General features: G+C 39.3%; 1 protein-coding gene across 1 annotated transcript in view; it reads right to left on the bottom strand.

The window, feature by feature from the left end:
• COL6A6 (collagen type VI alpha 6 chain) overlaps positions 1–22,949 on the bottom strand; it is a 127,892-nt gene that overhangs the window by 72,589 nt on the left and 32,354 nt on the right. The window contains exons 14-20 of the mRNA XM_066244667.1: positions 21,344–21,415; positions 21,230–21,256; positions 20,852–20,896; positions 20,706–20,759; positions 18,926–18,988; positions 14,494–14,559; positions 12,390–12,443 (exon numbers count right to left, since the gene is read on the bottom strand). Of these exons, the coding sequence (XP_066100764.1) occupies positions 12,390–12,443; positions 14,494–14,559; positions 18,926–18,988; positions 20,706–20,759; positions 20,852–20,896; positions 21,230–21,256; positions 21,344–21,415 (381 nt within the window). The remainder of the gene's footprint in view (positions 1–12,389; positions 12,444–14,493; positions 14,560–18,925; positions 18,989–20,705; positions 20,760–20,851; positions 20,897–21,229; positions 21,257–21,343; positions 21,416–22,949) is intronic.

Raw genomic sequence — 22,949 nt, 5'->3', positions numbered from 1 at the left:
AACACAATAAAACCAAATTTAAACTGTGACAACAACAAAAAGAAAGAGGGGGAGAAGATGGAGATTAACAGTAGCAAAGGATGATGGAGTGCAAAAGTACTCACAAAATAGTTCGCTACAATGAACAGGGTAGGGACCCTTTTCATTACTCAAAGGTAACCACCATTGAAAAAACCACCACAGAAGCACATGAGATAAAAAAGATAGCAACAGAGGAAAGATGTATGGAATACAACCAAATAAAAACAAAAGATAGAAAAATGAAAGAGAAGGATCAAACAAGACACAAAACTAACAGAAAGCAAGATATAAAATGGCAATAGGGAACTCACAAGTATCAATAATTACACTAAATGTAAATGGATTAAACTCACCAATAAAAAGGCACAGAGTAGCAGAATGGATTAAAAAAGAAAATCCAACTGTATGCTGCCTACAGGAAACTCATCTAAGTAACAAGGATAAAAAGAAATTCAAAGTGAAAGGCTGGAAAACAATACTCCAAGCAAATAACATCCAAAAAAAAAAGCAGGTGTAGCAATACTCATATCGGATAATGCTGACTACAAGACAGGAAAAGTACTCAGAGACAAAAATGGCCATTTCATAATGGCTAAGGGGACACTGAATCAAGAAGACATAACAATTCTTAATATATATGCACCAAACCAAGGAGCACCAAAATATATAAGACAGCTACTTATTGATCTTAAAACAAAAACTGACAAAAATACAATCATACTTGGAGACCTCAATACACCGCTGACGGCTCTAGATCAGTCATCCAAACAGAGAATCAACAAAGACATAGTGGCCTTAAACAAAACACTAGAGCACCTGGATATGATAGACATCTACAGGACATTTCATCCCAAAGTGACTGAGTATACATTTTTCTCCAGTGTACATGGATCATTCTCAAGAATTGACCATATGTTGGGCCACAAAAACAACATCAGCAAATTCAGAAAAATTGAAGTTGTACCAAGCATATTTTCTGATCATAAAGCCTTGAAACTAGAATTCAACTGCAAAAAAGAGGAAAAAAATCCCACAAAAATGTGGAAACTAAACAACATACTTTTAAAAAATGAATGGGTCAAAGAAGAAATAAGTGCAGAGATCAAAAGATATATACAGACTAATGAAAATGACAATACGACATATCAGAATCTATGGGATGCAGCAAAAGCAGTGATAAGAGGGAAGTTCATATCACTTCAGGCATATATGAACAAACAAGAGAGAGCCCAAGTGAACCACTTAACTTCCCACCTTAAGGAACTAGAAAAAGAAGAACAAAGACAACCCAAAACTAGCCGAAGAAAGGAGATAATAAAAATCAGAGCAGAAATAAATGATTTAGAGAACAGAAAAACTATAGAAGAAATTAATAAAACAAGGAGCTGGTTCTTTGAAAAGATCAACAAAATTGACAAACCCTTGGCAAGACTTACCAAGGAAAAAAGAGAAAGAACTCATATAAACAAAATCCAAAATGAAAGAGGGGAAATCACCACGGACACCGTAGGTATACAAAGAATTATTGTAGAATACTATGAAAAACTTTATGCCACTAAATTCAACAACCTAGAAGAAATGGATAAATTCCTAGAACAATACAACCTTCCTAGACTGAGTCAAGAAGAAGCAGAAAGCCTAAACAGACCTATCAGTAGAGAAGAAATAGAAAAAACCATTAAAAACCTCCCCAAAAATAAAAGTCCAGGCCCTGACGGCTATACCAGCGAATTTTATCAAACATTCAAAGAAGTCTTGGTTCCTATTCTACTCAAAGTCTTCCAAAAAATTGAAGAAGAAGCAATACTTCCAAACACATTTTATGAGGCCAACATAACCCTCATCCCAAAACCAGGCAAGGATGGCACAAAAAAAGAAAACTACAGACCAATATCTCTAATGAATACAGATGCTAAAATACTAAACAAAATACTAGCAAATCGAATACAACAACATATTAAAAAAATAATACATCATGATCAAGTGGGATTCATCCCAGAATCTCAAGGATGGTTCAACATACGTAAAACGGTTAACGTAATACACCATATCAACAAAACAAAGAACAAAAACCACATGATCTTATCAATAGACGCAGAAAAGGCTTTCGATAAAATACAACACAATTTTATGTTTAAGACTCTCAACAAAATGGGTATAGAAGGAAAATATCTCAACATGATAAAGGGCATATATGATAAACCATCAGCTAACATCATATTAAATGGCACTAAACTGAAGGCTTTCCCCCTTAAATCAGGAACAAGACAGGGTTGTCCACTCTCTCCACTCTTATTTAATGTGGTACTAGAGGTTCTAGCCAGAGCAGTCAGACAAGACAAAGAAATAAAAGGCATCCATATCGGAAAAGACGAAGTGAAGGTATCACTTTTTGCAGATGATATGATCCTATACATCGAAAACCCCAAAGAATCCACAAAAAGACTACTAGAAACAATAAGCCAATATAGTAAGGTCGCAGGATACAAAATTAACATACAGAAGTCAATAGCCTTTCTATATGCCAACAATGAAAAAATTGAGAATGAACTCAAAAGAATAATCCCCTTCACGATTGCAATAAAAAAAATAAAATACTTAGGAATAAACATAACAAAGAATGTAAAGGACTTATATAATGAAAACTATAAACCACTTTTAAGGGAAATCGAAAAAGATATAATGAGTGGAAGAATATACCTTGTTCTTGGCTAGGAAGAATAAATATAATCAAGATGGCTATATTACCCAAAGCAATATACAAATTTAATGCAATTCCCATCAAACTTCCAATGACATTTTTTAAAGAAATAGAGCAAAAAATCATCAGATTTATATGGAACTATAAAAACCCTGAATAGCCAAAGCAATCCTAAAGAAAAAGAATGAAGCTGGGGGCATTACAATACCTGACTTCAAACTATATTATAGGGCCACAACAATCAAAACAGCATGGTATTGGTAGAAAAATAGACACTCAGACCAATGGAACAGAATAGAAAGTCCAGAAATAAAACCACATATATATAGTGAAATAATTTTTGATAAAGGGGCCAAGAACACACAATGGAGAAAAGAAAGCCTCTTCAATAAATGGTGCTGGGAAAACTGGAAAGCCACATGCAAAAGAATGAAACTGGACTACAGTCTCTCCCCCTGTACAAAAATTAACTCAAAATGGATCAAAGATCTAAACATAAGACCTGAAACAATTAAGTACATAGAAGAAGACATAGGTACTCAACTCATGGACCTGGGTTTTAAAGAGCATTTTATGAATTTGACTCCACAGGCAAGAGAAGTGAAGGCAAAAATTAATGAATGGGACTACATCAGACTAAGAAGTTTTTGCTCAGCAAGAGAAACTGATAACAAAATAAACAGAAAGCCAACTAAATGGGAAATGATATTTTCAAACAACAGCTCAGATAAGGGCCTAATAACCAAAATATACAAAGAACTCATAAAACTCAACAACAAACAAACAAACAATCCAATAAAAAAATGGGAAGAGGATATGAACAGACACTTCTCCCAGGAAGAAATACAAATGGCCAACAGATATATGAAAAGATGCTCATCTTCTTTAGCTATTAGAGAAATGCAAATCAAAACTGCAATGAGATACCACCTCACACCTGTTCGATTAGCTATTATTAGCAAGACAGGTAATAGCAAATGTTGGAGAGGCTGTGGAGAAAAAGGAACCCTCATCCACTGTTGGTGGGAATGTAAAGTAGTACAACCATTATGGAAGAAAGTATGGTGGTTCCTCAAAAAACTGAAAATAGAACTACCTTATGACCCAGCAATCCCTCTACTGGGTATATACCCCCAAAACTCAGAAACATTGATACGTAAAGACACATGCAGCCCCATGTTTATTGCAGCATTGTTCACAGTGGCCAGGACATGGAAACAACCAAAAAGCCCGTCAATAGATGACTGGATAAAGAAGATGTGGCACATATACACTATGGAATACTACTCAGCCATAAGAAATGATGACATTGGAACATTTACAGCAAAATGGTGGGATCTTTGATAACATGATACAAAGCGAAATAAGTAAATCAGAAAAAACCAGGAACTGCATTATTCCATACGTAGGTGGGACATAAAAGTGAAACTGAGAGACATTGATAAGAGTGTGGTGGTTACGGGGGGGGGGGAGGGGGGAATGGGAGAGGGAAAGGGGGAGGGGGAGGGGCACAGAGAGAACAAGATAGAGGGTGACGGAGGACAATCTGACTTTGGGTGATGGGTATGCAACATGATTGAACGACAAGATACCCTGGACTTGTTATCTTTGAATATATGTATCCTGATTGATGTCACCCCATTAAAAAAATAAAATTATATAAAAAAAAAATAAAGAGGTATCGCAAATCCATTCGACCAATTATTGGAAGTTAACCCTAGATTAGTCACATGCGGAATTCTTTTCCGTGTTTCACTATCTTCTTAAATCTCTCGATTTCCAATAATCAAAGACGCTTCTGCTTCTGAGTAGCTGACATTTTAACTTTCATTGTTGTATAATGGTTAGATATCATAGTTTACGTATAACGATTTAAAAGTACCACTTATTTCCACAGTGCGTCGTGTGGAGAATATTAAAAATTTAATTGCAGGCCCTGGCTGGTTGGCTCAGTGGTAGAGCGTCGGTCTGGCGTGCGGGGGACCCGGGTTCGATTCCCGGCCAGGGTACACAGGAGAAGCGCCCATTTGCTTCTCCACCCCCCCTCCTTCCTCTCTGTCTCTCTCTTCCCCTCCTGCAGCCAAGGCTCCATTGGAGCAAAGATGGCCCGGGCGCTGGGGATGGCTCCTTGGCCTCTGCCCCAGGTGCTAGAGTGGCTCTGGTTGCAGCAGAGCGACGCCCTGGAGGGGCGAAGCATCGCCCCCTGGTGGGCAGAGCTTCACCCCTGGTGGGCGTGCCGGGTGGATCCCGGTCGGGCGCATGCGGGAGTCTGTCTGACTGTCTCTCCCCGTTTCCAGCTTCAGAAAAATACAAAAAAAAAAAAAATTAATTGCAGACAGCATCAACTCATTCTGTCGGCCAGATCTGGCCCACGGACCATATGTTGGCCATGCCTGGGTAATAAAAGCAGGAAAATAGGAAGTGTGTTTGACGGTGGAAATTTTGGGTCAAAGACATGAGAAGAAAGGTAAGAAGCAGGATTACTAAGGCTAAAAGTTATAAAGGAAGGGTTCATACTTCACTGAGCAGAAACCACTGGGGTTCCTGCAGCAGAAAATATAGATAGCTAGACTGGGGTTTAGGTGGATACACTTGGTTGTGGTGGAAACAATAAATTGGAACTTCATATTGAGGCAAAATAAAGAGTTTCCAGTATGATAAAGGGCATGAAACAGGTCTCCACGTCCAAAAGCTGGTCCTCTGTCAGTGTTTGGAACATCATTAATAAACACTGGTTCTGTCTTGAAGGTTTGACTTCAAAGAGTTTCATTAAAAATCTTATCTTAAGACATTATTTGTTGAGCTCCTGCTTCCTATGAGGTACTTATCTATGCAGTGGTGAGGACAACCTGACCCCTGTCCCTCCATAGAAGTTTATAAGCCTAGAGGAGGAGACAGATCTTAATCTACCATTCACACAGATAACGGAAATATCTCCAGAAGTAATCAGCTGGCACTATCATCAACAGCATCTGGGGACTGAAACTTGAAAGTCATGGTTTTAAATGCCCTGGGTAGGTGAGAGAGAAAGAAAAGCAAACAAGGAAATAGGGGAGATGACTTTTACAGTTTTGCCTCAAACCGTCAAATGTTTTAGATGGTTTACCTAAAGGTTTACAGTTGTCTGGTAACACATCCAGACAGCCTTACTCATCTGTGAAAGGGTGTGTGAATGGGCACAGCAAGAAAAAAACTCCCTGAAGAAGATCTGAGCATAAGAAGACCCAGAAGAGTCCTCAGTCTCTTGGTCCCTCATAGCCTGGCTTTCTGGTGGGTTACCATGACCCACTTTCCCAGAGAGGTATGGACTAATTTGGGACACAGAATCCCCAAGAAAATAAAGAAAGGTAATCTTAATGGTGAAGTATCCCAATTGTAAAGCCAGTGGCCAGGGCCACCATACACCCGGCCCATGCAAGTTCGCGTTGGATTCGGACAGTCGGTAGAGAAACAACGGAGCCAAAAACTGATGGGCTGTCATTTTTAATTCTAGCTTGCACCCAGCAGGCAAGTAAAAACACACACTGGGCTCCAAAACCCACTCACATTCAGTGCTCACAAAGCTACTGACTTATCCGAGTTTCCTAGAATCAAAGGTTCCTAGCTCACCAGACTTATTCACCTCTGTTCCCCATCTCCTTCCTTCTTCCTGCACAAACTCTGCCCAAACTGGCTTCTCACTTAACACTCCGCCATCTTGGCTGCTTCTCCTGGCCACATGGCTTCTTTCTGCTCTCCCTTCTGCTCTCTCCTCTACTCATAATCTCAGGAACCAAGAGAGCAAGCTCCCGTTCTGCCTCTATTTTATAGTGTAGAAATCCAAACCTTTAATCCAATATCCAAAATAGGGAAGTCTCTAATACAAAGTCACTTCTCTGAGGCATGATTGGATTGTATGGCCCCACATCAAAAAGGGTGGGAAAGGCTTAATCCCAAAACCAAGCCCCAGGCTACAAGGATTCTGCCTGCCCACAGCCTGCCCCCAAGACACATTAATATCACCTGGGCAACGGCCTCCACGTGGGCAGTACCATCTTTAACAAAGTGAGCGTAATACATTTTATCCGCCCAACACCAATCATATAGAATCTTAACCACAAACTCATTCACAGTGATAAATGATTGTCCTAGAGCACTTCAAGCTATCCCTAAAACAGTGCCAAGAGAGAGGAGAGGGGCAAAGTATAACTAACAAACCCTCAGGATTTAATAGGACTGAAGACCATTCTTTAGTGTGAGGCTAGTTTCTTCTCACTAGCCATGGCACAAGGATCTATTCTTATTTTTGGTAGAGTTTGGATCAGAAAGAGCCAACCTCCCATTCCCATCCCCACCCCACACTCAGCGCTGCAGCTTTCTGGCCTCGAGTCTCCCTCCTCCCAACCACTCGATCCATTACAGACTCCTGGCACATTGCTCGTTATCCCTACAGCTCTGTCCCCCTCTGTAACAGTGGTTCTTAACCACAGAAGATGTTTCCCCCTCTTTCCTTGAAAACATCTGGCAATATCTGGAGATATTTTTCTGTTGTCACATGTCAGGGGTGCTACTGGCACCAAGTGGGTGTAGATCAGGGACGATACTCAACGTCCTACAATGCACAAGACAGCGTACCACAACAAAAAAATTATTCAGCCCAAATGTCAATAGTAGGTTGAAACACAGGGTTCTACAGCATAATTCTAAGTTCCTTGAGAGCAAATGATATGTTTTATTTGAGTTGGTAGCTCTAGTAGTTAGTAGAGTTACTGGTACAGAAGAGGTGTTCAATAAATGTTGACCAAATGAATAAAGGTCAGATTTGGTCAACTGCTGGAATTTCCCTGTATGCCACACCCTACCACTGGCCACCCTTCGATCTCTGATCAACTCAGCAGAATCTTGTTGCACTGAGGAGTTCTTGATGCTCATTATCTCTACCTACGTTTTAGAATTCCTCACTTAGTGAGATAGATTTTCCTTCTTTCTGAAAGGAAAATGACTTTACTGTTATTATGAAAATGATACATGTTAATTTAAAAATATTCAAATGGAGAAAATATGCAGAATAAAAATTTACAAGTCACCGCACAACTTCCATCTAAAAATAACTATCATTAACATTTTGTAATCATGATTCCTGCATCTTTTTATGCATGTTTACAGATGGAGTTCTAAATAGTGGTACTTTTGATTAAAAAGGGATCATGCTGTCCATGCTGTTTTGAAATTAAAATATTACACTGAATTTTATTTGAATTTAATAGAGGAAACAAGATGAATCAGAAATGTTAGGTGGTAACATTTCTTGACAATGAGAAATTAAATATATCCCTAAAAGAGGAAAGAATGATTATGGAAAAAAAATTAGGACATTAAGGTATCTTTGTAATATGTATTGTAGCTTAAAATGATGCTTAAACATTGACTCTCTACAATAAACAACGAAGACATAGTATATTGGCACTTTCTCCACACCTTTTCCTACTTTTTAATTTTCATATAATTTTTAGATTGTCAGATGTCTAAAATTTACACTTTGTTGTGTAATCATAATTTCTATGGTTTTGTCTTATTGCTACACTTAAAGGGATTCAAATTTATTATTGTAAAATTGTAAAGAAAGGAACATGAGGGCTATATTGTCTGAGATTATGAAGGCTTAATCATATTGAGTACTTACATGCTTGAAGTACAAGTTGGGTGAGAATACAAATCTTGGAACGCTTTATTTCAGAACTCTGTAGCCATTCTAATGTTATTACCTTTTGTCCCTGGAGTGTTGGGAAGAAAGCTGAAGGCAGACTGAGTTTTCTATATTTTTCTACCTGGAAATTCTCATAATTCTTTCTTTACATGATAAGTTTGGTAATTTCAATAGGATGTGACTCAGTGGTGATATATTTGTATTTTTTTTCTAAGTCAGACGATGTCTTTTCTATCTGCATATTTGAGCTTTTGCTTCAAGATGTTATATTTTATTACATTTCTGAATTATTTTATACTGCATTTGATTTGTGTAATTTAGTAATGCAAATTCTACATTTGTTGGCTCTTCACTGTTGATAGTCTATCTCCATTACTGCTTTTGTGGCTTCTTGTTTACAAGATGCCTCTGTATATTTTTCAGTTATATGAATTCTAATTTTTTTTTCTCTAATATAACTTACATTCTGCATTTTTTCCCCTTCCCATTGCTCTGCAAGCACTACCAGCTTGTTTTAAATTCACTTTCTATTGTCTTATCAGTTCTTTAACTCTTTTAAGAGCAGCCATGTTGTCTTAATTTTTTTGAGACTTTGGAGAACTACTTGCCATAGTTATTTTACCTTTTCAATAAGTAGTTCCTCTTCTAATGAGGGTTTATCTACTCTGTGCTCATGTAGTTTTCTTGCAATTTCTATGCATAGGTCCTGATTAGTAGTTATCTGATTAATAATGAAGATTATTAATTTTTTTTCATAAATGAATTTTTATTTTAATGGGGTGACATCAATAAATCAGTGTACATATATTCCAGGTTATAAGAAAACATGTCCAGGTTATCTTGTCATTCATTTCTGTTGCATACCCATCACCCAAAGTCAGATTGTCCTCCGTCACCTTCTATCTAGTTTGATTATTAATATTTTTCATTATTAATCACCTTTGAAATGGGCCATCTATTTACTGAATAACTGTCAGTGCAGTATATAGCTAGACTTGGGTCAATAGCTTTGATATAGGAATGTTGTCTCAAACACTTTCTCATCAGAAATAATTTTACCTTATGGCTTCCTCTTCCTTCAAATGTTGGCATTTATGAGATGCATGGAATCACACAAAACCCTGTAAGTCAGGGGTCCCCAAACTACGGCCTGCGGGCCACATGCGGCCCCTGAGGCCATTTATCCAGCCCCCCGCTGCACTTCCGGAAGGGGCACCTCTTTCATTGGTGGTCAGTGAGAGGAGCATAGTTCCCACTGAAATACTGGTCAGTTTGTTGATTTAAATTTACTTGTTCTTTATTTTAAATATTGTATTTGTTCCCGTTTTGTTTTTTTACTTTAAAATAAGATATGTGCAGTGTGCATAGGGATTTGTTCATAGTTTTTTTTATAGTCTGGCCCTCCAATGGTCTGAGGGACAGTGAACTGGCCCCCTGTGTAAAAAGTTTGGGGACCTCTGCTGTAAGTCATTGTTTCTCTTCCTGTCTTTCCAGCCTTCATAGCCTACACTGCTAAACTGTGTATATAAAAATAGAACAGGCTTCAGTTTCTCACTTCTGTCCCCTCTGCTGAACTATGTTTCTATCAGCATCTTCCCTGGTCCTCTCAAAATTTATAGCACCCCTACATTTTGTTGACCAGCTTTTTCAGGAATATGGCAGCTCCTTTTTGAAAAATCTGATCCCTGCTTGAGGTCTGGGATGATATGTGTCAGCTCTCCAAAGCCTCCCTCATTAGGATCCAGGTTTTAAAATAACCAGTCCATAGTTGTCCTGTGTAACTTAAAGTTGTGGCCATCCTGTGTTAAACTATTCTAAATTTCAATTGTTATTTTGGTGATTTGCACAAAAGGGGAATAGTATTCAAAAAAATGCCTTGACTTTGCCATCTTCAGCTGGAAGTCCTACTTTTACTCATGAATGACCCTGCTGAATCTAAAACCCAGGAAGGCACCATATTTTTCAGGAGTTGTGCTGTTTAAATAACACGTGGTGATACTGTATTAGCCTCTAGGGAGACTATTGCCTCTGTAAAATAATAAAAGTATACCTCTCATGCCAGGATTTCTTGGGTGGTGTTCCATATGTTCAAAATATGTTCTCGGGGTATGTAAGCTGGTTACACCCTTTTAGAAGGTGAAATGAATAGCAAATGTATTTTTTTTTAAAAAATCTTTAGATGCATTAAAATAGCAGAAGTGCTTTCCTAGCAATCAAATTCTGCACAATTTAAACATAATCTCTTTTTATTCTATTTCTCTGCCTTGCAAAGAAAGGAGTGTATTCCAAGATAGAAAAATATTTTTTGATGGAGTATAATAGCTATTTCTATGAACTTTAGCTCAGAAAATATAATGCATAATAAATGCAATATATTAAACTAGTTCTTATTTGTGCTCAAATTTAAAACATTCTATATTTTGGGAGCGGGGAGATGAAGGAAGTTAGAGGCTAGAAAACTAAAGAAAGAACAAAAATGGTGCAACATAAGAATCCAATGCTGGTATTTAAGTCTATTTTTTCAAAGTTATTTCTTTTGATTGGATAAAGATTTTTTTTTTTTACAATCTATGTTTTTCCAAGAAGTCAAGCACAGAATCTTTTGTTTAAAGTACTCACTAAACAAACAAACAAAAAGATCCCAGAAGGTTTGTTCCACAAGTAACCTAATTTCATTCTCAGGTATATATGTTTATGTCCCTAAAAATATATGTTTTCAACAGTACAGGGGGTCCTAAAAAATTAAAAATAGAACTACCATATGATCTGGCAATTCCACTTCTGGGTGTTTATCAAATGAAAATGAAAACACTAACTCAGAAAGATACCGCCAAGTTCACTGCAGCACTATTTACAACAGCCAAGACATGGAAGCCACCTAAGTGTCCACTGATGAATGGATTAAAAAAAATATGGTGCATATATGCATAGTGGATTTCTTTACACAATAAATAGTACTCAGCTATTAAGAAAGAATGAAATCTAGCCATTTGCAACAACATGGATGGACCTTGGGGGCATTATGCTAATTGAAATAAGTCAGACAAAGACAAACATTGTATGATCTCACTCATATGTGGTATCTTGAAAAAGATTCATAGATACAGAGAAAAGACTGGTGGTTGCCACAGGCAGTGGGTACAGGGAGAACAAGATGGGTGAAAGTGGTCAAAGGTACAATTTCCCAGTTATAAAAGAAATCAGTCATGGGATGTAATGGGCAGCGTGGTGACTATAGTTAACAATACTGTATTATATATTGGAAAGTTGCTAAGAAGAGTAAATCTTAAAAGTTTTCATCACAAGAAAAAAAATCTAACTATGCATGGTGATAGATGTTAACTAGATTTATCGTAGTGATCACCTTGCAAAATAGACACATATCCAATTATGATATTATGTTGAACACCCGGAATTAATACAATATAATATCTCAGTAAAAATAATGTTTTTAAATTGAGCACAATTAAAAACTAGTTTAAGATATCATATTTTTATGCATTGTATTTTATGGGCAGAAGTTCAGAGAACCTGCCATTATATTCCCTCAAAAAAATTATGTACAAGTTGAAAAAAAATGGAAGAACAGAGAGAGGACTTACACCAGGACTTGCTTTTCTAAGTACATAGTTATAGTTTGGCAGAGAAATGGAGCTTTGCACTTGAAATGGCATCACTGGCCACCTCAGTCAGCCTAGTGAGTAGGCCAAACTCTGACAACTCTTCCTCTAGATGGCCGCTTCTTTGTTCTCTTTGCCCAGCTCACTTTCCTTGGTAATGTTCCTGCAGCCAGCACTTTCCTGCCTGAGCTTGAGGGGCTTTTCCAAATCCTTTCCTAGCTGTGTTCTCAGAGATGTCCCAGGTCAGCTTCCCCCAGGTACTGAGCCAGCAGAACCATCCCTCCCCTCGCCACAATCAGCCATCTTGATCACAGTTTAGGCTACCGGAGCAGTGGGTCTCCTTGTCTAGAAAGGCTCTTACTGTCTCTCTTCTGGATCCTGGTGTTCCAGGGGGGCCTGGCCAGCCTCTTCTACCCTGTCAAATAAATAAACAGATGTCTGACAGTCATTACACAGCATCAACACATTTTTGCTTCAACCTCAGCATGTTTGCTCCAGGGAGGCAGGATGGGTACCCACCAACTGGAGAGTTATTCTCCCTTTGGAATGCAACAGTACTTCCACTGGTCATCAGTCACATCTCTATGTGGGTAATAAAGAACTACAGGACAAAATGCTAATAACATGGCTTCATCACCATTGTCAAACTTGCAATTATGGTGTAGAGCAGTGGTAGTCAACCTGGTTCCTACCGCCCACTAGTGGGCATTCCAGCTTTCATAGTGGGCGGTAGTAGAGCAACCAAAGTATAAATAAAAAGATAGATTTAACTACAGTAAGTTGTTTTATAAATATTTATTCTGCCAAACTTAGAAAAAATCTGACATAAAGTACTTGGTAAGTAATTATTATTATATGCTTTAACTTGCTATAACTCTGCTTTATACATTTTATAAAGTAAAGTTACTTCCCTACTTTATAAATCACCATTACTGTGGAATCGGTGGGCGGTTAGAAAATTTTACTACTAACAGAGATACAAAAGTGGGTGGTAGGTATAAAAAGGTTGACTACCCCTGGTGTAGAGTATTTAAATCAAAGTATCCCCACCGAGTGGCTAATTAAAGCATGACATGTATCTAGTATAGATACTACTGGTTTGTGGATTTTACCTTTGGACTTCTTGTTCAGTTTGGCTAACCTGTATAGATTACACCCTAGTTGGAATAAAATCTCACAATACTCACATGTCTTCCCAAGATAATGAAGGAAGGAATAATTGTGAGTTAACAATGGGACTTACACATGACACTTTATCAAAATGGCAGGTACATTTCCTGAAGGTTTCTGATGTGGTATGGTTAGTCATTGAATTCCCACCAGGAACTGTCAAAAGTAGGCTTTTGGTCCTATTTTGCAGATAAGAAAACTGAGGTTGACAGGAAGTGACCCCAGGCCACAGGGATGATGAGGGACATTGTCTGAAACAGGAACCAGCCTGTCCCCAAAACAAAGTCCTCCCACCACCGTCAGACCTCTCCCCCAGGTGGAATCACCAAGAAAACTTTCTCATCAAGAAGATCCAGCCCTGGCCGGTTGGCTCAGCGGTAGAGCGTTGGCCTGGCGTGCGGGGGACCCGGGTTCGATTCCCGGCCAGGGCACACAGGAGAAGCGTCCATTTGCTTCTCCACCCCCCTTCCTCTCTGTCTCTATCCTCCCCTCCCGCAGCCAAGGCTCCACTGGAGCAAAGATGGCCTGGGCGCTGGGGCTGGCTCCTTGGCCTCTGCCCCAGGCGCTAGAGTGGCTCTGGTCGCAGCAGAGCGACGCCCCGGAGGGGCAGAGCATCACCCCCTGGTGGGCAGAGCGTCGCCCCTGGTGGGCGTGCCGGGTGGATCCCGGTCGGGCGCATGTGGGAGTCTGTCTGACTGTCTCTCCCCATTTCCAGCTTCAGAAAAATACAAAAAAAAAAAAAAAAAAAAAGAAGATCCAGAAACACACATTATCCAGATAATAATTTTTTTTTTTTAATTTTAAAAAACAAGTTAGGATAATCAAATTGTTACTTGGGAAATTTCAGAAGATGAATCCCAGGAGACTTGCCTTGAGGGTGCACAAAGGCTGTATAGATTTACCAGAGCCTGTAGCGTGTACTTGGAAGAGTATGATGCTGTTTTAGGGTATGTGTCGTCTGGATCCTGGGCAGGCCAACAACAACTCTTTGGCTAGTTCTATTAGCTAGCGCTACACTTTCAGTGAGAGTTTAGATGTTTACATTCATAAATAATAACCTCAAAGGGGATGGCTTAGTGAATCAAGTCACCCCCAATTCAGAAGAAAATCTTCCTTAGACCCTAGAGTAGTAGATAAGGAGTAAAAGAGCCTTTTGCTCCAAAATATAATTTTTATATGAAGTCTATCCCCTCTATTTCAAATTGTTTATATGTAGTTCATATTCGACCACTAAGAACTCAAGTTTCACAGTTGTGACATTATTACAGGTTAATTTTCAAATGCCCCATAATTACCTGTCTTCCACGTTCTCCTTTCAAGCCCTTGGATCCTTCTATGTTGTTATCAAGTCCAGGAACTCCCTAAAAATTAGGGGGGAAAAAGAAAAATTAGATTTTGAACATTACTCCTTAAAAATGTGACTTGTGTATAACATATTTAGCTGCTACCAAAAAGTAGACAGGAGAAGTCCAACCCAATTGAAAGTAGAAGAAATAGGTTTAAGATTGTTAATGGCTTACAAGTGTGTTCTTTCTGTGCTTTGTATTATCAGAAGGGAGTGGAAACCCAAGGTGTGGGGGGTGGGGGTGGGAATCCAGAGTCACCATAGAAGGCATAGGCAAGGGAAAAAAGGGTGAGATGACTTGTGCTCATGACAACTCTTATCCTGGGTCTGGAGTTACCCCTTCTTGATACTGCTATCCTTTCTTGACTTTTGTTCTTTTTTCTTGGGGGGCCTAGGCAAATTTATCCTTGAGGGCTGGTAGACTTTACTCTCCCTGATCACTGGGGGAAGGCAGATGCTCGTAATAAGCTCTACCCCAAGTAAGTGCACCGCACAGTGCTGAGGACTGCCTCTGCCACCCACTCACCCCCTCCTCTGCTTGGATGCTGGCTGCTTTCTTCCTGCATGTGCTTCACCCCTGCTTTTCTGGTTTTCAGAAAATCCTGGAGTTTTCCCCAAAATTCATATAAACGTTCCAGCAGAAACTCGTTGAAAACAGGCACACATTGCGGGATGTCACCCTACGCAGGCCAAACTGAAAGCTTTCTACCTTGGGTAGTTGAGACCACCCACAGAGCGGTGTCACCATGATGCTGGGACAATCGATGGAGCCAGTCACTTCAGTCGATGCTCCAATAAATGGAGAGGGGACGACGATTATCCAGTCCTGCTGAGTGCCGGCTGCCAGGCTGTTTGGCTGACAGCAGCCCAGATTACGTTCATCAATCAATAAGTAATTTGTGATCACCCACAGGGACATGTCATTGTCCCAGATACTTAGTAAGCTTTTTAAACAAGTAGTTTCTAGCCTACAGAGCTTATAGGCCAAGAGAGTGTAAAAGGTGGCTTTAGCATTTGTAACTGGTGTTATTAAAACTTAAATGAAAAATTATTTCTCTCCAACATAGCAAAGCCAAAGATTATTTTTAACATTTTTTTGTTTTTTTTCTCAAGTTTAAATATTTCTCTGTTAAGTTCTCCAAGCAGGGTATACCTAAAGTACAATATTAGAGAATTATATTTTGGTCAGAAAAGTGTGTAAGGAAAAGGAAGGTAATATAAAATCCAGAATTTAATTCCTCTGGGTGTACAAATTTCTTATTGTGGTCTAACTCTGAACTATTTAATCAAAGAGAAGACATTAAAAAAATCATATTCCAACACACTCTACTGGCTAAAACATCCTAATTCGTATGTGGGTCAATTGTTTGGCTAGTCTGAAAGGGATCTGGTTGAGTCTTTCAAATTCTATGAAACCGGACAAAATTTATCATTAAACATGGGCTTCTAATAACGATATGTTTTAAAATGATGAACTCTATAACAGATAAATGACCTAACTCAGTTTCCTCCCAAGTTACATGAGACTTAAAAAAAAAATATTTAGGTCAAAATGGGAAATTTCAGCCAAACTAGCTTTCATGTGACTGGACATTCTCTCTGAAACAGGACAGATTTTTTCAGAAATTTGGGTAATTTGCATATCTCTCTATAAATAATCTGATCGTGTGTGTGCTATTTATTCTATCAATCTTATTTTAAAATATGTTTTCTTAAATTTCTCTTGCAATAGTAACTCACACAAAGCACTGAGTTGTCTTTGACTTGAGATGTATACAGTGTTCCCAAGTAGCTGGGAATCACGCACTGAAAAACCATCTAAAGTTAGTATAGTGAAAAACAGCACAGCACAGAAAGCTCTAGAGGGTTGAATTTTCAGCCATTTTGGAGTCACAGAACATTTCTTTTTAAATAAAAACCCTTTTATGTTATTCAGATTCTTCAAAGGTATTGCAGAATCATACAGACAATTTAGCAGATAATTAGGGGGAACTCTGTGAATGGCAATTTTATAGCAATAGCCCAAGTGAATTTTTGGCCATAATATACCGATGACTGAAATGTCTTTGTATTTGAACTACCATTTCTTAATTATTTGTATGTGTAGATAGTTTTTAATTAGATTAAAAGCTGTTTGAAAACTCTCAGGTCACCAGACTATTGTCAGGAGATGTCACTTAGTAAATAATGTTGTCTTCAAATGCAAATTCCTCTGCTTTGTAGAATTATCTTTAATGCATACCTAACACTTATAAGTATTTGTCAATATATAATGCACCAAATTCTTTCTCTGATCAGCCCATGCGTACTGGAGGAGGAGCTATTAAAGACAAAGTCCTGTGGAATTCCCAGCTGCCCCGCATCCTTATCAGCATTCAGCATTGTCAGTCTTTATAAATTTTAGCCATTCTTCTGTGACATCTTGCTGGTGGGAGTGTAAATTAGCACAAAAATTTCTGTGAAGTCTTTGGCTGTAAAAACTTGAGCTGAGTACAGGCATTTAAATTAGCACTCAGACATTCTACTCCTGAAGTACAGACCCAATAGAAATCTGTGCGAACCTGCACCCAAAGACACGTTCAAGAACGTTCATAGAAGCCCTGTTTTTAATAGTAAAAAACAGCAACAACTTAAATATCTGTCAACAGGAGAACAGATAGATAAATCATGGGATAGTCACACAGCGGAATACTATATAGCAGTGGTCCGCAACCCCTGGGCTGCGGACGATACCGGTCCGTGGGCCATTTGGTACCAGTCCACAGAGAAAGAATAAATAACTTACATTATTTCTGTTTTATTTATATTTAAGTCTGAATGATGTTTTATTTTTAAAAAATGACCAGACTCCCTCTGTTACATCCGTCTAAGATTCACTCTTGACACTTGTCTCGGTCACGTGATACATTTATCCGTCCCACACTAAAGGCCGATCCCGTGAAAATATTTTCTGACATTAAACCGGTCCATGGCCCAAAAAAGGTTGGGGACCACTGCTATACAGCAATGATATAAAATGAACTATTGTTATCCACAACCACATAAACGAATCTCACAAGCAAAAACTTGAGCAAAAGAAGCCAGAAACAGAGTATATCATAAATGATTCACTTACACAGAGCTCAAGAATGAATAAAATGAATTCATGACTCTAGGATAGTGATGAACTTAGCAAGGGCTGGTAGTAGTTGGAGTGGACATAAGAGGCATTTCTCAGATGCTGTGTTGTTGTTTAGTGTTCTATTTCTTTACCAGGGTGGTAAGTACACAGTTGTATTTACATTCATTAAGCTATACATTTATAATCTGTGTACTTTTCTGATGTATTTTACAGTTCAGTAAGTTCTGGAGATCTAATGCACAACACAGTGATCACAGACAAAGATACTTATTGTATATTATATAATTCCAAGTTGCTAAAAGCCTAGAGAGTAAATGTTCTCACCACACGCACCCACAAAAATGATAATTGTGTGCCATGAGAGAGGAGTTAACTAATGCACTGGTGGTAATCACATTGCAATAGAGGGTAAGGCAAAAGTAGGTTTACAGGTCTGTGTGAAACACAGAGTTGACTCTTTTATTTTTATTTATTAATTATTGTTTATTTCCCATGTGAATGCTATAAACCTACCTTGCCCCACCTTGTATATAAATGTATCAAGTCAACAATTTGCACACTTCAAACTTACAGCGTTATATGTCAATTATATCACAATAAAAACTTTTAATAAACATTTAAGAACAAACCTAAATCTTAATTCATGAAGGTTTTGGAGACTTCCTTACATGTGAGCATGGTGGAGAAAGGCCTACAGTACAGATGTCCCATCTGAGCTGGGCTATTCCCTCTGTTGGTGTGGGTCATGTCTCTTTGGCTGGGGGCTTGCCTGCTTAATTGGGTTGTGTCCCTGTAAAAGCAGGCACTTTTGTGTCCTAGGTGTGGCCTAACATCATCTCAGCTGGCTTGGATTTAAGACATGAAGCTAAAATGCTCAATGGAGAAAGACTCTTAGAAAATAGAACAGATGTGGCTTTGTTTCTTCTCTTCTGTCCTTCCTGAGGTAGCCAGAGGAAGATTCGGAAGCAGACTGGAGTCCCTTCACAGCTCTGAAGCACGAGGACAATTCTGAATGTGTACTCTCAAAAATATATGTGCACAAGACGTGCAAGGGCTGTTCACTGTCCACACTCATTCCGTATATGACGAGGACCTCACAGAATGAACTTGTCTTTTAAATTCTACAATCATGCCTGTGACGATCTGAGCTCAGGATTGGTACATAGCACCTTAAGGTAGAGACGCCTCTCCGATTCAACGCCCTTATGCTGGGAACCACGCCCTGACGTTAGTTTACCGCCCACGTGGCCCCAGCACTTACAGGCTCTCCTCGCAGGCCCTTTGCTCCATGGTCACCAGGATTCCCTTTCTTTCCTGGGTTCCCCTAAAGTTAATAAAAATCAGAAGGACAAGGATTTTTAATAACATTAATAAAAACAAAGAGCTCATCTTCTCCCTGATTTAAATAATTAGATATTTTCCCCCAAAGTTATTATTTTTTAGATTTTATTTATTGATTTCTTTAGAGTGAGTGGAGGGGGTGGGGGGAGAAATGTCAAGCACCAACTCATAGCAGTAGCTTCCTGGGTGTGCCTTAACTGGATAAGCCCAGTGATTCAAACCGGGACCTCAGCGTTCCAGGTCAATGTTTTAACCACCACAGGTCAGCTGCCCAAAGTTATTTTTAAACTAGAGAGAACAACTAAAAACTAGTTCCAGGCATCATATGAATAATTTAAGAGTGACCTCAATTCTTTGCCACAGTGGTGAACTCTGCTCTAGATACATTCATCATCTTGTTTAGTTTTTCCAACTACTTTATAAACTGGGTATTGTTTATCTTCCTTTTAATGAGGCAGCTGAGATTGAGAGAGAGTATCCATTTTCCCCAAGGTGGTTGCCTCAGCTAGAAAGTGGGATTCTGATTCAGTGTTCACACTCTAAAGACAGATGAAGTGCCCTGGCCGGTTGGCTCAGTGGTAGAGCATCGGCCTGGTGTGCAGGAGTCCCAGGTTCGATTCCCGGCCAGGGCACACAGGAGAGGCGCCCATCTGCTTCTCCACCCCTCCCCCTCTTCTTCTTCTCTGTCTCTCTCTTCCCTTCCCGCAGCCAGGGCTCCAATGAAGCAAAGTTTGCCCGGGCGCTGAGGATGGCTCTATGGCCTCTGCCTCAGGCACTAGAATGGCTCTTGTTGAACAGAGTGATGCCCCGGAGGGGCAGAGCATTGCCCCCTGGTGGGCATGCCGGGTGGATCCCAGTTGGGCACATGCGGGAGTCTGTCTGACTGCCTCCCCGTTTCCAACTTCAGAAAAATAAAAAAAATAATAAAAAAGAAGAAAAGAAAAAAAAAAGACAGATGAAGTAGATGAGATGACAGAAATGTGGCTGCTGTTGGGATTTGTTCTAGAAGGGAATGATGAGTGGCATGTGCCTTCAGCGTGCTGACCTGTACCACTGGCTTTGTCACACCCTGCTACCTACTGTTCCTAATGCGGTAGCTGCTTTTCATCAATGACCACAGTTCTTCACTCCTCTCTGAATCCCTGCTCTTTGCCATGTAACTCTGCAATGTCTTCCAACTGTGTGCGTGCGTGCGTGCGTGCGTGCGCGCACGCACCAGCGGGTGGGGAGTAAGATTCCCTACCCCTGAATTTGGCTGTCACTTGGTTTGGCCAACAGAAGGAAATAAAACATCTTTGTAAGAGTTCCAAGCCTAGGTTTCACAGGATCTTGAAAGAACCTTATGTGTTCCTACTTCCTCTCTTGTGCTTCGGCTATGGCCATGAAAAGGTCATGCTCAACAGGGACAGGTAACTCTCTAGTCCCAGGAGCAGGATAAGAGATTTGTGGAACAAAGTCCCCAATCAACCTGCAGACACATGAGCCAAAGTTAACCACGCTCAACTTATATCAGTTGAACCTCTCAGACACATAAGAAGTAAAAGGTTATTATTGCATGTGATTGAAGTTTTGTGATTGCTTGTCGCAAAGCAGGTTTGTGGCACCAACTGACCGATACACCTAGGGGGCTCTCTATTCTGTTAATCACATCTTTAATTCCTAGTACAGGTTTCGTTAGTGTCTACTTATTGAATCCCTACCTGGGTTCCTTCATCACCCTTTTCTCCTTTTCCTCCAGGAAGCCCATTGGCACCCTAAAAAATAGAGAAGACTAAATTCAAATTCCCATTTTCTTAATGACAAAATAGCTCAGAATGGTCTTTATGTCACAAAGAGAAATCTCTACCTGTACACCATTTAATCCATGAATTCCGTTTTCCCCACCTTCTCCCTAGAAAGACAGATGTGATCAGAATAGAGTGCATTACATTTATGTGGAAAGAAGTCAGACACCAAACAAAAAGTCTAATTTTGTGTTCTATATACAGCCTCTTTGTTAGGCAGGCCTTGGGTAATATCAAAGATTACTTAGTAATAGAAACTGTCAACAAATAATATACATTGCTTGTAATAAAAGACAGGAATAAATGAAATTAAACCATTGACAATAAAAAAGGAAGGTCAACAAAAACTTTATTCATACCATCTATTGGTCAATTCTCTAAAAAATAAATTATCTCTAGATAGCAGATGAGGAGATAAATGAATATGTGTGGTACCATACCTCCTGTCCATTTAGTCCTCTGGTTCCCTGAAAGTAGAAAGGAATAGTAGTGGTTAGTATAAGAAAATTGAATTAATGTTGGGAAGACCTCACAATGTCTTGTGTGACTCCTACCTTAGGACCTTTGGCGCCATAGCATCCCTTAGTACCTGGCTCTCCCCGTGGTCCAGTGGCTCCTCTTTCTCCCTGAAAAGAACAGAGACCCAGGTGAACTTTTTCTATTGTAATCTGGAATCTACCTTGAAAATTTGACAAGTTTTGTATTGGAAAAAAAATGTGTGATTGCTCATGGTTTACAATAAAGAATTCATATTTATAAAAAGTAAAAACAGAAGTAAATCAGAGCTATTCTGCTGACTGCTTTGCTTCAGGTCCAACGTGGACCCTGCCATGGGTGGAATAGTATCTAAATAAAACAGGCATACAAACAACTGGCAACTAAGATGTATAAATATTCTTAAGAGTTCAGGAGGTATTCCAGCAACAGATAACAAAAAATTGGTGAAGACATCAGAGAAGAATCTCCGGGTGTGATCTAAGCAAGAGTCATGATTTCCAGACCAAAATCCATCATTCTTCTCTATTTTTCTTAAATAAATACTGTTCCTGTAGTCCTTGTCATTGTGACTCCACAAGTCTGTACATCTTATGAGCTGGAAACAAAGATGTTATCCTCAACTTCTCTCTCACCAAGTGGCCAATCAATTATGTTCATTCTACCCCCATTCATACTGCCCTAAACTATTCATACTGTCTTACACCTACTACTGTATAATTTCTACCAGTAATCTCTACCTTATCATCATCCATAATACCACCTGGGCATGCTTTCTCAACATATAACCCTCATTTTTACTTCTATGCATAACATCATTCAATGATTGCTCACCAACTGGAAGACACCATTCAAATTATCCAAAGGGTATACAAGACTCTCTATAATCTAGAATTCTAGATCTTACTTGACATATAATCTCCTCTCACTATGTCCTGGGCTCTGGCCATGTTGGCCATGTGCCATTCTACAAACACACAATTCTCTGCCCTTGAACACACTGTTCTCTCTGTAGTAAAATGTTCTTCCTCAGAAACTTTGCCTGGAGAAATTTCTATTTGTTCTTCAGTGCCTGTCAGAGCATTACCACTTATTTGTAACTTTCTCCTTCTAAGCCCTAACTGCCACCAAGGTTGTTATTTGAGGTTGTTAGGTTTTTGTTCTCCTACATCCTGTCACACTGCATCTCACTGTATCTCTAGTATAATCCTTGTGTATAACAACTGGAACCACAGTTGTCTCATCTGCCTTTTCACTAGTCTGAAAGTTACCCGAGATAGAAACCATACTTATCTTTTATTTTTTTATTTCTAGGCCTAGCACTGTACCTGGCAAATGGCAATATGCTTTTATATATATGTTAAATAAATAAATTTTGAATGAGGACTTTGATAAATAATGGGGTAAATGGTAAGATCCTTAATATATAATTGTTAAATGGATGGATGGATGAAAGGATGGAGGATGGATGGGTAGATAGATGGATGAAGGCATGGATAGGTGGATGGATGGATGGGTGGATGCATGCATGCATGCATGCATGGAAGGATGGAGGGATGGAGGGATGGAGGCATGGAGGCATGGATAGATGAATGGACAGAGGCATGGATGGTTGGCTGGTTGGACAGAGGCATGGCTGGCTGGCTGGCTGGAAGCATGGATGGA

Source organism: Saccopteryx bilineata, chromosome 10 (assembly GCF_036850765.1).
Source record: "Saccopteryx bilineata isolate mSacBil1 chromosome 10, mSacBil1_pri_phased_curated, whole genome shotgun sequence".
In the NCBI taxonomy this organism is placed as follows: Eukaryota; Metazoa; Chordata; class Mammalia; order Chiroptera; family Emballonuridae; genus Saccopteryx; species Saccopteryx bilineata.
The sequence above is the reverse complement of the archived record's forward strand: the minus strand, read 5'-3'. Positions and strand labels throughout refer to the sequence as shown.